The sequence below is a fragment of the Hippichthys cyanospilos genome, chromosome 21 (assembly GCF_059441005.1).
Source record: "Hippichthys cyanospilos isolate Australia breed blue-spotted pipefish chromosome 21, RoL_Hcya_1.0, whole genome shotgun sequence".
Lineage (NCBI taxonomy): Eukaryota > Metazoa > Chordata > Actinopteri > Syngnathiformes > Syngnathidae > Hippichthys > Hippichthys cyanospilos.
In genome coordinates, this window is record NC_142389.1 from 13,632,485 (window position 1) to 13,647,920 (window position 15,436).

At 40.1% G+C, this 15,436-nt stretch overlaps 1 protein-coding gene and 1 long non-coding RNA gene across 5 annotated transcripts in view; one reads left to right on the top strand and one right to left on the bottom strand.

Annotated features, from left to right (window-relative positions):
* The first annotated feature begins 214 nt into the window (after positions 1-214).
* Positions 215-4,444, top strand: LOC148406677 (uncharacterized). The gene is made up of 3 exons (XR_015863929.1): positions 215-2,502; positions 2,712-3,487; positions 3,731-4,444. It is a non-coding gene; the product is annotated as an uncharacterized LOC148406677 (long non-coding RNA).
* dlgap3 (discs, large (Drosophila) homolog-associated protein 3) overlaps positions 240-15,436 on the bottom strand; it is a 162,118-nt gene continuing 146,921 nt past the window's right edge. For 2 of the 4 annotated variants that reach the window (XM_088404310.1, XM_088404311.1), the window contains 9 exons: positions 12,231-12,333; positions 11,940-12,156; positions 10,598-11,226; positions 8,274-8,368; positions 3,696-3,915; positions 3,284-3,572; positions 3,104-3,195; positions 2,809-2,955; positions 240-2,347 (listed from right to left, as the gene is read on the bottom strand). In XM_088404310.1, the coding sequence (XP_088260436.1) occupies positions 2,051-2,347; positions 2,809-2,955; positions 3,104-3,195; positions 3,284-3,572; positions 3,696-3,915; positions 8,274-8,368; positions 10,598-11,226; positions 11,940-12,156; positions 12,231-12,333 (2,089 nt within the window). In that variant the 3' untranslated portion in view covers positions 240-2,050. The remainder of the gene's footprint in view (positions 2,348-2,808; positions 2,956-3,103; positions 3,196-3,283; positions 3,573-3,695; positions 3,916-8,273; positions 8,369-10,597; positions 11,227-11,939; positions 12,157-12,230; positions 12,334-15,436) is intronic. The other 2 variants (XM_088404313.1, XM_088404312.1) reach the window with 2 other exon arrangements.

Below are 15,436 nucleotides of genomic sequence, written 5' to 3' on the forward strand. Positions count from 1 at the left end.
ATGGTCTCACGGAGAATTTTTTTTTTTAATTAATTTATTTTTTTTCTCAGTGAAACTCTGAGAAACCACTTCAGCCTATCAAACTTAACAATTTTTTTTGGTCCATGGTACTCTCTTGCTGTCACGGCTTTTAATATCAATTGTTCATTCAAAAAAATGTAGACTACTGAAAGTGGGCGGGGGGGGGGGGGGGGGCTAAAAATTTAAAAGACTACAGAACATTGTCATTTCAAAGTGAGTACGTGTGTAGTACGATTTTTAATTTGATGAGTGTACGTCATGTACAAGAATAAGGTCACGACAATACAACCGTTATTCTTAGGCTATTTTATCAGAAAATATGACAAACATTCCAACTTAATTTTTGTGATTGCCTTTTTCCTCAAATATTACGACTCAGTTCTTGCGACAGTTTTACTTAGTCTTTTAGTACAATAGCTTTTTTTTCTCAATGTAACAAAATGCTCATTTGGATGAATGTGACGCACGCAAAGGCAAACAAAAATAACAGGAAGTGCTTCATTTGTGATCCAAGATATAAGTGTCACGATGGAACCATTAGACATGAAGCGCGAGCCTCGTTTTTCATACTGGCAGTGTCAATGATGGATACATCTTACTGGGAATGGCAAACCCAACGAACGTTAAGTATTTGCCCTCCAAGTGCAGCAATGAGATTTCAAATATGCGCAGTCTTGTCATCTCCTGTCATGGAGTTTTTGTGCCTGTTAAGCCCTTTATTTTCAGTGATGCACAAGTGCTGGATGTACATGCCCGGGCACGCTACTAACTAGTGTGAGAGCCTCAGTAAATCACTAAAAGAAGTTTTTCTTGTTTGTCGGCAGCAAAACAATATATAAATAAAAATTCACAGACATGGCAAAAAAGGCGCTAACTTATCTGCAAGCTACTCAACTGTTTTTTAGGCCTCTGTGTCAGTAATATGTGCAATTTTCAAGACACACAAATGGCTGTTACTGCGTGAGAACTGAATAAAGAGTAACGAGGTGTAATAATGGAAATGCTCTGATCTAGGGGGAAGCAGAGAAGTTAAGCCCCTATCCCACTGAGGGGCAAACATTTGCGAGTTGGAGATGGTAACAAATGTTGTGTTTTCGCCTGGGTTTGATCAAGCCCTAAAACATTCACCAAATGTTCTTAAGATATTCTCAAAGTGGCTTAATGTTTTTTCTTGTCACAAAAACTGAGAATTTCTTATGCCTCTATGCCAATGAAGGACAAACTTTGGTGAGAGTCTGTGAAAGTAGCAGCTCTTTTGATCACCTCGGGGTTCGGTCAAGACCGCCAGAGATCGTTTGGGTTATCAAAAGGTTTCTGGTGTCACTAAAATGTCACCAGAAGTCGCCAGACATTACTCTTGTTGCAAGAAAATGTTGTACTGGTTTAGCATTTATTTGGGACAAGCAATACAGGTGAAAATCTGGTGACTTTTCGGTGACCCTTGGCAACCTTAGACAAACTAAGATCAAAAGAGCTGCTAAATTTTGCGAAGACGGACCAGTGTTCGCCTCTCAGTGGCACAGACATACTCAAAGTTCAAACATGTTTCCATATGACAATAAAAAAAACATTAAAGCTCTTTGAGAATGTCTTAAGCAAACTGGCAAAAGGGTTCAATTATAAGCTGCTGTACCACTGAAGAGCGAACATTGGCGAAGTTAGCAACTCTTTTGATCTCGTCAAGGTTCGTTAAAGGCCCCAAAAGTTCGCCAGAGCAGTACAGGCGAATGTCTGGCGAGCGTTTCTGATTTTGAATGAACCCTATTGAGATCTAAAGAGCCATGTCCTTCGCAGACACTTGCCAACCAGCCTCTGCAGGATTGTGGCTTTAAGAATGTCTTAAGACATATGGCGAATGTCTGCAATATTGACCAAATCCTGAACAACACCTGAAGCCAATTTGTTCCCATGGCCAACGCTTGCAAACGTTCGTCTGTCTGTCAGACAGTGGCTTCAGTAGTGACCTGCTGATAATCCAGAGTTGCAAAGGACTAAATCGCTGGTCAGCGTGAAGAGGCTGAGAGGGATTTCAGAGTCGAGTCTGGGCTTCGGGAATGTAAATTTCGATACTGTCTGCGCTCTCTGTGGCCGAATTCTGCCTGAAGGAGGTTGTACGCTTGGTCTGCAGCAGCCTCCTTCTCGCTTCTGTCCTCTGACGATCCACCAGGTCCAAGGACTTCTCCCTCATAGGCAGGGTGTGTCCCCCCACACGGGGCACCACTAGGCCCCCTGGCCCGCCTCCGTCCCCGACGCTATCTGCCCGGAGGCTGCCACCCACCCCGCCCGCTGGCTTCTTTGGTAAGGGGGGAGGAAGCTTCTTATCCTCCTACAGCCCAATGACGGTGACAATGTCGTGCGAGAGGGATTAAACATATTTGGGTAGTGCATTCATTGGCAGTGGGTAAAGACAACAACAATGGGGAAAAAACATGAATGACCAATGAAGTGACGTGAAAGAAAAAGAGGAAAAGAGAAACAAAGGTTAGTTCTTTCTATTGAATGCAACAAAACTCATTTCCACTGTATTGAGTTAATGGACATGTTTAATGGTTTAATGGTTTACTGTGGTTTTACAAAGTCAAGGTTTAAATACACACAAGTATTGTCACTGGTAATGAAATCTCTGTTTCTCTCTTTAGCTGAGGGGACGTCTAACTCAGTTCATTTCTTGTTATTTTGTGTTCTCACAGCATGTGACGGTATTGAGGACGACTGTGACAGTCCTCTGCACATAGCCAGCTTAGCTCTGGGGGAGTGCTGAAGGGAAACCATGGTTGGTGGCCTCACCTTCTTTTCCGGAGGGAGTTTCCAGCCAGAATCTTTGATCCTCTGGAGATCCTGGAATTTGACACGGATGTCTTCTATGTTGAGCTGAAGTAGGTCCCACAAGCCTGCTAGGTCCTGAGAGGTCGGTTGGGGATAACTGGACGGGTCCTGTGGTGGGTAGGAGGACAAAATGAGACCTTTTTTTTCCCAAAGAAAGATTAGCCTCTGAGAAGAATAGAATAGTGAATCAAACCACAGATTCAACCACTGTTGCGATTTTCTTGTCATGACTTCACATGCAGTCACACATACGCACCACACTTTTCTGGCAGAGGCGGAAGAACTGTTGAACCTTCTGAGACATGAGCATCTGGGCACTGCCAACTGCATTGCGAATCAGCTCTAGAACTGCAGATGATTAAAAGAAAAAAACAAAGAAGTTGAAGACAGAGATTTTTATTGCAATGATCTCAAAGGTCACCCGCTACAAACTCACTCTCTTCTGGGAGTTCATTCTCCTCTGCTTCCCTCTCCATGTTCTGGCACCAGCCCTCCATTCTCTCCACTTCTGTCTGAAGGAGGCGCAAGAAGAATTCTCCGTCTCTCATGCAGGGAGAGGCTCGACCTGAGTCTGGCAGGCTGCGGGGTCCCTCCAAGGAGGGTGTTCCAGCCCATGCTCGCTCTGATGTGAGAGGAAGTGGTGAGTGGGAACGTGGCGGAAGGTGCTGGTGCGATCGTGGGTCGCCTGGACAAGCCTCTGTGGTGTAGCCACTCTGGATAAAGTCCTGGAATTATGATATCAATATGGGGGCAATAGTTACATTTAACCCTGGTCATATACTACCGTTACAATCACAAGAGTATATGTGGACAATGTTTTGATTAAAACTTTGGGATACCACACATACCTCTCGATAAGCCCACTGTCCCTGTGTATGCACAGTGCGGTGGCATTCCGTGAACTGTCCAGCTGACTCCGGCTCAGATGAATGCCGTTGGAAGGAGCAACCAAACTGGAGACTCTTGTCCTGCGTTGGCACGGAAACGCCGAGCCCTGGAAAGCCCTCGGGGTCCAGGTCGGCCTGCACGCTCGCCGTCACGCTGTTGGAGCGCTTGAAACGGGCTCGTCTGTGAGACAGGGAAGTCACAGAAGGCCACCCGTTATGCACTGCCATTGCATGTAAAAGACTGCATTTTATTATCCTCAGCCTTGTCAGATAATTTAACCTTTGTATTTTTTTGGTGACAATTTTTGGACTTTGCAACTTTTTTTGTGTTTCATCATGTATAAAGAATAAAAAAAAACACAACAAAGCAGAATTTTTTGTTGGAATGTCAAAAGAGGCCAACACTTAAAAGGACACTAAGATCAAGTCTCTGTTTCAGATTGGCGCGCAGAAAATTATATCCTGGAATGTGATTTCAATGTATTTTTTGTCCCATTGACTCCCATTCTAAAAAGCCATTTCCAATATACTGTAAACCTGATGTTTTATCATGCATTTCTCATGAGTATTGTATGAACCCCTTCAATGGAACCTCAACTGTCGATCAAAAAATAACGATGTGTTAAAACGTTTAACACGACTAATCCAGTAGGTAGCACCAGAGCGTAATGAAATTTATTTACCAACGCTCACTGCACAGTGGGAGTATATCATTCAATAAACGCAATATGAACTACAAGAGGAGTATGTGTTTGTTTTTTCATTGGTGCTTGCAAGTATTTTTTTTTTGCCAAGTTCATGCTATTATTTGAAATATATGTGTTTGAGCGTTGGCTCCAGTTTGTGCTTCCGTGTCCGTGTTTAGCTTGCTGATGCAAAGGTCCGTGTCAATGTTAAATTTGCTTGCACAAAAGAGGGCAGCCTGCGAGTCTTGATTCGGGCCAAAATGTTTTCAAGTTGGGCCAGCAAGTCTTGAAAGTAGGCCTCAATGTCAAAAATTGTTGCTTGAGAGCGTGTCTGCTGTTTGCTCTTCACTCACTTTAGAACTTTTAGAAGACGATATTACAGACTGTGTGCTTGATGTGACGTATCAGTCTGCTGACAAAAAGTGCATAGTGACTGAAGCATCATCAAGCAAGTATTTGTCCATAGTTTCAATATGAATCATATTGGATGAGGGTGTTTTCAAGCATCCAATAAAAACTTTGCGCACACTTGTAATCTGCCGCTAAGAGGGCAGGCCTACAAAAACCTGCCTGACCGGTGGACAGGGCTGATAGAAATAAATAAATGAATGAAAGAATAAATAAATAAACTGCCCACTGATTGTTGTGTCAGTATCAATGATTATTGGTCCACTGATTGAAACTGGGGTGGCTCGGTGGTGTAGTGAATAGTACGCACGCGTCACAGTCAAAAGGACCTAGGTTCAAATCCACCACGCTCCGGCCTTCCTATGGGGAGTTTGCACATTCTCCCTGAGCCTGCGTGGGTTCTCTCCAGGCACACTGGCTTCCTCCCACCCTCCAAAAACATGCATGACAGGTGAATTGGAAATACTAAATTTTCCTTAAGTGTGATTGGGTGTGAGAATGGTTGTTCCTTTCCGTGTGTCCTTCAATTAACTAACAACCAGTTCAGGGTGTCCCTGCCTACTGCCTGAAGCCAGCTGGGATAGGCACCAGCAAGTCTGCAACCCTTGTGAGAATAAGCAGCTATAGAAAATGGATGGATGGATGATTGAAAATGGGGCAGCTCAATAATGCAGTGACTAGCACGTCCGCCTCACAGTTCAGAGAGTTCACAAGTTCGAATCCACCTTTTTCCGGCCTTCCTGTGTGGAGTTTGCATGTTCTCCCCGAGTCCGCCTGGGTACTCTTCAGGAACTCCGGCTTCCTCCCACACTCCAAAAACATGCATGGCAGGTGTATTGGACATACTATTGGTGTATTGGTGTGATTGGGTGCGTGAATAGTTGTTCATCTCTGTGTACTGTGCGATTGGCTGGCAACCAGTTCAGGGTGTCCCCCGCTTACTGCCCGAAGCCAGCTGGGATAGGCACAAGCAAGCTTGTGACGCTTGTGAGAATAAGCGGCTCTAGAAAATGGATGGATGATTGATAATTCATGTTATTGAATGCGGATGTTTTCAGCTCGTACACTAGTCTGTAGGGCAGGGGTGGGCAATTCCAGGCCTCGGGGGCCGGTGTCCTGCATGTTTTCCTGTTTTCTCTCTCAAACACACCTGATTCAAATGATTAGGATTATTCTCAAGCTCCAGCAGAGCTTGTTGATGAGCTAATGGTTTAAATCAGGTGTGTTAGGGAGAGAAAACTGGAAAACATGCAGGACACCGGCCCTCGAGGGCTGGAGTTGCCCACCCCTGCTGTAGGGCTTATAAAAACTTTATCTACTCAATTTTTCAAATGTATTTATATTTATTCACGCACACATACACACAACACAGTTAGTTTTGCTATTAGCATAATTGTGCTATTATTGTCCATAAATGCTATGAATGTTCTTTTTTTTAAATCTAGATAAGTATAGATAGGTCTGAAGGCACAGAATATTTTGAGGTTAGAAAATAAGTGCCTTTGTTACGATACCTCAATATCAAAGCCATTTTTTGTCCGAATATTGTGATGTGTTGGGTTGAGTGATAGACCGTCAAAAACTGGGCATGCATAAACACATTCTATTGCCCAATGCTCAAATGATGTCATGTGAAATGATCCACAAATATTTGGTTTTTATATAAATACGTACAACACCGTTAGTTTTGCTACTAAGATAATTATGCTTTTATAGTCCATAAAGGGGCTATGCGTTTTTTTTATTTTTTCTACATATCTACATATGTATAAATAGGTCTGATGCCGCTGAATATTTTGAGCGGTTGAATGGAAAAAAATAATCATAAGTGCCTTTGTTATGACACCTCAAAAGCAGGGCCATTTTTTTTGTCCGAACATGGTGATGTGTCGCATTGAGTGATAAACTGCCTTTGTCAAAAAGTGGGCATCCATAGACAAATTATGTTGCTATGACTTATTGACATATTCAATGCCCTATGTGATCTGAAATGATCCACAAATTCTTTGTTTATACACACACACACGAACACTCACACACACACACATATATATATATATATATATATATATATATATATATATATATATATATATATATATATATATATATATATATATATATATATAAAATATAGAATGGATTTATTAACCTTTGAGGGACGCTTGTTATGCCGATATTCCCTTCTTATCTGTTTAACATCACTAGCTGGAATTGGGACCCATGGCTAACCCATTCAAGTTTGAATTAAGCAGTAAAATGCTATTTAAGATGTTTTCTGATTGTATAAGTGTATATTATATATGTATAGCACTTACTATACTATTTGATACCAATATGTATGTACAATTTTGATGTTTTTTTTTACCTGGGGTTCCAAACACATTAGCCATTAAACATAGGTTTGGATTGCACGATTCGCCTGTACGAGCCTGACCGCAGATCGGATTAATCTCATAATATGGGGGCCCACATTAGAAATATATATATATATATATATATATATATATATATATATATATATATATATATATATATATATATATATATATATATATATATATATATATATATAATAATTGAGAAAATTTTCGTTGCTATGAAATCCAATTTTCACAGTTTGTGTAGAAACGTTTCATGTTTTTTTGTGTGTAAAAATTTGGCAGTTCTGTCTTTTCAGGTTAAGAAATGCCGTTTTTAAAACTTGATATGTATAAGTAGGTCTGATGCCACTGAGCATTTTGAGTGGTTGAAAGTAAAAATATATTCATGAATGGTTTTGTTATGGGACCTCAAATGCAGTGACATGTTTTGGAAGAAAAATTTAACGTGTCCTATGTTTTTCATAAAGCCCCAAGGATTAAGCAGTGAGCATCACACTGCAAATCCTGTCAATACTACTCCTGCACTAGTGGTAAAGTCCTGTTAAATCATCTGGCATATGACAAATGAGTGCACGTCAATGGATGTTGTCATAGCATTTACACCTCCCCTTGTTGCCCATGCTGTGTGACAGTTTGAGGTGTGACAATATCATACTCGATGACAACTGGACATGTGCACTGCTCAGTCTCTTGTGTGGGATGCTGTGTTTATGTGTGAATCTGACCAAGGGCTTTGAGGCCACATCTCATGCGAAACTATAACAGTAGGAGTGTACGCTAATGATAAGAAAAAGCAGAAGGTGTTACAGACTTCAAGCTGTGGCATCTGATGAAATGTTAAATGGAATCTTTTGGCCAAATCAACCAAAGGTGTTTGCACTGTTGGGGGGCACCGAAAAAAATAAAGGCTTCTGTAAATTATGCACTCAAATGATGGCACTTGAGATGAAGCTTTGTAATTTCTGAACTAAATATAAATGAGTGAATTTTACGTTATGTTAAATGTCACATAGTGTATCTAGCAAAAGCAATCAGTAAGGCGGTGAATAATTTGACATTACCTTTTGTCATCTTCCACCTGTACTCCTATTGAATGAACTTCTGTCAGAGCTTTGCCATCTGCATCTGAATCTGATAGAGTCTCTGAACTGTCCACCTGGAATAAAGGAGAAAGTTTATTTATTGAAGATGTTTCTGCTTATCTCATTTTTTGAATGGTTATGTTTACAACTATCACCCCATAAGAATATACTATATGTTGTATGTATTACATACGTAATAAGACTCATGCCTTTACGTAATACTTATTTTTGTACGATATATTACGTACTGCATCATATATATATATATATATATATATATATATATATATATATATATATATATATATATATATATATATACGTTTTTTTTTTTTTTTTTTTTACATACGAGCATTTATTATGTACAACATGTTATATCCGTACACACAAACATACAGTAAGTGCTACGATCGTTTGGCTTTTTGTGTTCCTAATGACGATTATGTGGCCATTGTTTGTAAAAATTATCCTAGCAATAATGGAACAACAGTGTTTCCTTGATGACCAATGTTCCCTCTAATTTTCATTGCGTCTGAGCATTCACACAAATTTCGTGAGCCGGCTTTAGACCAAAGTGAGCAACTTCAGACATGTACACATTGAGTCAGCGTGTGCATATCTGATGTCGCTCCTAAAGGGACCTATATGACATAACTCATATTCTGTCATTAATGAGCAAGGAAGGAGGGGGGGCTCGGACTTTGTCCAGGGGCCTCACTGGACTAAGCCAGTGAGCCCATTTTTGGCTTATGCTTTGATGTCGCAAGGCAGCTTGGAACTCCAAGATTTCATGTGAACAGCACGACCTGATGATATCCAACAACTTTTAAACATATGTGTAGACCAATAATGTGCTTTTGGGTACTTATCCCATCATTTATGAAGGGATAGCTGGGGTGAAAAGCGTTGTCCAGGACCAATTTGGGAGAACGATGCATCTATGATTGACAACGAGGAGCCAATTCACAGAATTTTGGAATTATTATTGGTTTTGATCTCGAAAACAGGGTTAATTTAAATTTCAGTTTTTGTAATGGCCAAGAGCTAGAAAGTTATTTATTTGTTTGTTGATTGTTTTGGCTCACTGCCCAATGGACATTTACGTTACTGCCCTTAGAATACTGGTCCTTTAAGAGCCTTGGGTAATGTATCACAGGGCGCAGTTGAGATTGATTGCAGATTAGAGAACACAGTTTCTTGACTGTAAGGTTTGCCTTTTATTTGAAGTATTTTTGTTTGAAGAGTTTTGGAACTACTATGGAAATAAATTGATTGTTTTATTGAATCAAACATAGACCTGTGTAATTTTTTTATTCTATTTTTTGTAGAACCTGGGCAAATATACGTCTAAACAACTAGGCAGCCAAAGTCTCAAGTCGCACAATGTTGCCAGAAAAATTTGTCTTTGCTGATTTGGACAATGTTGTATGAGTTTTGTGATGGCATGCGAAGATTAAAGACATACACTAGAACAGCAATGTGTGGTTTCTTCTTCGTCCATTTTGTTTTATGCGCAGCATAGATTTTCTTGTGCTCCGAGAACGTGCGAGCAGTGCACGCGCACAAATTAGAGGGAACAGTCTTTATGACATCTGGATTAATAGGTCATTGCGATACTGTACGTGCATCATTTATCCCTCATTTTAGTTTCAAAGCTTCAACAGAAAATTTTTATGTGGCAGAATTGACTGAAACTTGAATAACTTGAAGGTTTTGTAGCCTTCTTGGTGAAATGTATTCTGTCCACAAGAAGCTTGTTTGTAATATCGTGTTTACTGACAAGGTGTGATAATGACAGCACTCGCAGATGGGTTAATGATGGCAGGAAAATGGAGAAAACCCAGGTGTGCTGTAATCACAAGTTATGTTAATGAAAAATGTGTTCTAAAATAAGGTTGGATATGAGTCAGCCAAAAATATGTGCTTGGTATGCATCATATAGTAAACTCTGATCTGGGAATGACAAACACAGCTGCCAAGCCAGACGCAGCTCTAATCACTCAACTCATTTCTCTCTTGGCAAGAAAGCAACAGAATGTTGCCCTATAGTCAGAGGTCAATAAATTTGGATAGTCCTGTTATGCATGTCATGTTTCCAGTAATTAAATGGAGTTAGTGAGCCAATCTACTGATATGTGACACTTTTTTTCTAATCAATACAAGTTTCTTGTAAAGATGGAAAGGCAACTTTTTTTTTCTCAAAAACAACATCACTGCACCTCCAATGAACTTTTCTTTTACCTAAAAAGTGAAGACTTCCCTGCAATAAAATAACACATAGACAGACAGTATGGGTCCCTCACCTGCACAGCAATAGACGGCCTCCACTTCCTCCCACTGCATCCGTCATCCTGCCCTCCAGCTTTACTCAAAACAATGCTGTTCTGTGGCAGAGAGATTGACTTCCCCAGACTTCCGACTACCCTACTGTCCCTCTCGCGGGCCGGTCTCGGTGGCCCCTCGAGCAAGCTGTCAGCTGAGCTGCTGTGTTTGGCCCGTACGACAACTCCTGGACCTCCTCCGTAGGGCACCATTTCCCGCGAGCCCCTGATCCCTCCATCCAGGCTCTCTGCCGAGTTGCTGTGCTGCCGGGTACGCCCTGGGCCTGTGGCGGTGTAGTAGCCAACTCGAGAAGGGCGTCCTGAGGGACCGTCGGAGCAGCCCAGGTCCACAGAGTTACTGTGCTGTTTGGGACGCCCGTGGCTGCTCTGGTAGTAGGCATCCTGGGTGGACTCAGTGCTGCTCTGGGCTCGCACTGATAGCGAAGACTTGGACATGCGAGGTGGGAGTGGGGGAGGAGCACCTTTGCGATAAGGAAAGACTGAAGTGTCAGAGAAGTGGGAGAAAGGAAGACAGAGGCATAGTTGGGTTGTTGAGAGAAATAGGGGGTTCTCAAAAGGGAGTAGGGATGGATACTTACAAAAGGGACAGACTAGAAGAATGAGGGGATAGAAGCAAAGCATAAAGAAGGTGATATGAAGAGGGTTAATTTAGAGAGAGGGAAAATAACAAATCCACAGTCAAATAACTCATAGAAAGCCCTTTGTTTTGATTCAAATTAGCCTTCTTTTGCATGATTTGAAATGATATGCTGACTCTTCTCTTAAGCAAACTGAAGTCTACCTCTTTAGAAGATTAAGCAATTTCCTTGGAGATATTAAAATGAGGCCCTCTGTTCCCATGCCTCCCTTCCCCAGTCTTCTCCTCCACCTAATGGCGTTGTTGAACAGATGCACTCAAATATCATGAGCATGCCTGGTTGTTAGCAAAGGTGGGATCATATTTATCGGGTGAAGGAGATGACTCTCGACTGCAGGGGCTTTAAATTATCCTGTCAGATTTGCTCGCCTTAACTTGGGATATTGCGGTTTTGTAATCAAGAGTGTGTAGACGAACACAGAAAACAAGTAAAAGTCAATTACTCAGCCATTGCAACATCATTAAAAGCAGTCTTTGTGCAGTGCAATCTCAAAGGTTGAACACAACTCCTTTATGGGACCTGGTCAACCTCCAATTTGTTTGTTTCAGAGGTAAAATAAACATAGAAATTTAACTCATAAATCAAGGTCAAACCAACCATATTTAAATATTTATTTAAACCCAACACGCAACCCTCCTGTTGTAGTGAATTGCACTGAAACTTACCAGCTCCTGCCTTGATACTTCCCTGGGGGCCCGACATAGAGAATACCGAGAGACAGTCGTCATCTTGGGAACAGCCGGCCTGGATGGCCCGGACATAGCTATGGCTACGCGTACGGAACACCCCTGGGAGATCTAGCGCCTCCACTGCTTGGGACTCCACCTCGCCAAACATGGTCTCGCACACGGCCTCAAACTTTCTGTCCAAGGTGTCTCCCAGCTAATGCAGAAATCCAAATAAGTTAATGCTTCAATAGACCGTGTCCTCCAAGTCATCCACAACATCACGGTTACCTGTGAGCTGGTCAGCGAGCGAGTGTAACTACGCGAGCGCGTGTTAGACTTGAGCGTTGTTCGGCTGGTAGGATAGGAGTCCGTACACTGCTTACATGAATACCTAAAATTAAACACAACCAAACTAGTGAGTCATTCCAGAGCTCGATGACATTTTCTGTTTAAAGCCTTTTTTTGCTATCTAGATTAATAATTAAAGAAAAACATGCTATATGATGAAGCTGAATTCATGTAATCAAGTTATTTTTTCTAACCATAGAAAGATCTGAGGTAATTTTTTTTCATAGTTATTCCATATTTTTAAGCTGCTAAATGTGTATCATCAAGCCGTGAGTCATTATCATTAGGCACATGAATATATGCAATGGGTTTTTACCAAAGGAGTTATTTCTCGCAGGGATAAGTTTTGAGTTAATGACAAAAACACAAATTTTGAAATGAAATGTCCATTTTGGGAATTTTATAGACCCAAACACCTTAAAGTCTTTAATTTACGACTTTCCTTTACCAGCAACCACAAGCTGAAAATTGTATTCAGAGTGTATGAAAGTAAGAAATTTAGAGAAAATGTGCATCATTGAAAGATCAATGTGCCAAAACTTTCAATGCATTTTTCTCAAAATGAGTGATTTCAACTTTCAATAACGTTTAAACTGAGTAACTTTGTGATTTTCTTTTCTTTCCTAACTCAATGTATTATTTTAAAGGGAATTAAGTGTAGCATTGGAAGATATCAATATCCCATTTTTCATCTGTGGTGACAAGCCTGATTATGTGAAAAAGTATCACATATATTTTCATTTTTGAGCTAGTTGTTCTTGACCAGTTAACCTTGACCAGTTAACATAGCAGCTAAAAAATATAACATGCAGGGCTGCATGATTTTGGCCAAAATAATGATTATTTTGGTCAATATTGAGATCACAATTATTATAAACATTATTCATCATGTTTGGTCAAACATGTCTATTTATTGCACTTTTTTTAAACAAGCAGTATACGTAAACATAGTTTCAAGATTTGACATTGAAGAATAATAACTAAAATAAATAAAATAAATAATTATGGCAAAAACTTTGCACACAGGGCAACACAGCTAACTTACTTTGCTGAGTGAAAACTAATGAAAAATATGAAGCCTACTTAGAACCAAGCACATACTACAATCAACCTTTAACAACAGCTACAACAGCCTTTAAGTTTTTTTTTTTTTTTTTTTTTTTTTTTTTACAAAAAAACAGTACAAAAGTATCAGAATCACTCGAAGTGAGTATGGACTTAGCAGTCAAAAAGTCTTTTTTGGTCATTTCAAACCCAATTTATTCCAGTTTTTGCCAATCACTCTCACAATGGTGCTGATGAGAGGCTGCTAAAACCAGTACCAGAATCACTCAAAGTGAGTATGGAGAAATTGGATTTTTCAAAATGGATTTCAATTGATAGCCAGTATGGTATATTGGGGCTGGGGAAAAGCAGAGGAGTAGCATGCAAACATATGAGAAACATTGTCATCTAAAGGCTATGTTTGCATGCTAAAATCCTCAGCTTTCCCCCAGCCCCAATATACCGTACTAGCTGTCAATTGAAATCTATTTGCTTGCGCTACGAAGATATCAGGTTTCAATCCCGCCAATCTTGTAGCACCAACAAAAACAAATTCAGTGTTGCCATCGTGTCCTATTCTTAGCGTGAAAGAAGACGCACAGAATCTTGCCAGCACCCGTTTTGTAGCACTTGCTACACGCGGCTTTCCTCGCAGTCGGCCGATATTATCCCATACAGGTAAACAGACGACAGCATACAAACGACACTAGTAGATTCAAACGAACGAAATTCTTCCAAGCGTTTTTTCCCCCCCCAGACTACTCACCTCTGTGTGCACGCTCCCCTTAAGTTGTTTACGTATTCTCTGGAGTCGGACTTATACCTGTCAATTTATAGGTTTTTGTTGTGTTTCATACGTTTTTTGATAATTTCAAATAGTTTGTTGTATAACAAATTTTGTATAGGGGGAAAAATACCACGTTTTTGTAAGACCGATCTCGTTTTATCCATTTCGGCTCTAATTCAGATCGTCTCGGTCACTGGTAGCAGACAACAATGTCATCGTCGATTGCTAATACTGTCGCGGTTCACTCACAAAAGTTATCCTTGATAATGCATTTATTTTACGTGCTTATTATAGTCTTGTCGATAAAGCATGATATGTGCACACGTGTCACGTTATTGCCGTTTCCGTATATTTGGAAGTCAGGCCTTTGCGTTGTAGTCGAAAAATCAACCCGCTATGATCGTGAAAGTAAGCATGGAAGGACTGCCAAGTAGGAAGAGAATGAAAAAAGGATGTGAAAGTACATAAAATAAAAAACTAATAACAATAAAATAACTTTTTTTTACACAAATTGTCTTTGTTTTTATTCAACATAGTCTGTCTTGCTGTGAGTAAATATGTGCCGCGTTGCGCTTGTAAAGTTTATTATCGCTTAATAAGGGGAATTGCAATATTAACTAAAAAATGTGCAATTCCTGAAGAAATTGCGTTTGAAGGCAAAAACGCTGAAACGAGAGGCGTTGAATGGTGGAATGATGTGGAATGTTTGAATGGCTTGAATCGGTTAAGTATTCTGAACATTGCAAAATTGGAACGGTTTGAATAGGCCAAATAATGTAGAAGATACAAGGGAAAAACTGAAAAAAGTGGAATTGTGGGAAGAATTTGAATTGTGGGAAGAGGGAAAGGGATCCATCAATGGAATGGCAGGAATCAGGGGAATCGTTTCAAGTCGGAAGGGTCTAAAACGGATGAGTAATGGCTAAGAAGGAAGGTTACAAAGTTTTGGTGAGAACAGTAGGGAATGCGTGAGGAAGTATGGGTAATAATATTAAAATAGTGATGTATTATTGGAATGTTTGAATATTAGTAATGATGAAAATGTGAATGAATTGAATGATGTATATGTATAATGGGGAAGCTTCACTTGTGAAATGTTAAATATGCAATTGGGATTTCATTATTATAGGTGAAAAATATGGAATTATGGAAAATATTAATATTTACGAAGTAAGCATGGAAGGACTGCCAAGTAGGAAGAGAATGAAAAAAGGATGTGAAAGTACATAAAATAAAAAACTAATAACAATAAAATAACTTTTTTTTACACAAATTGTCTTTGTTTTTATTCAACATAGTCTGTCTTGCTGTGAGT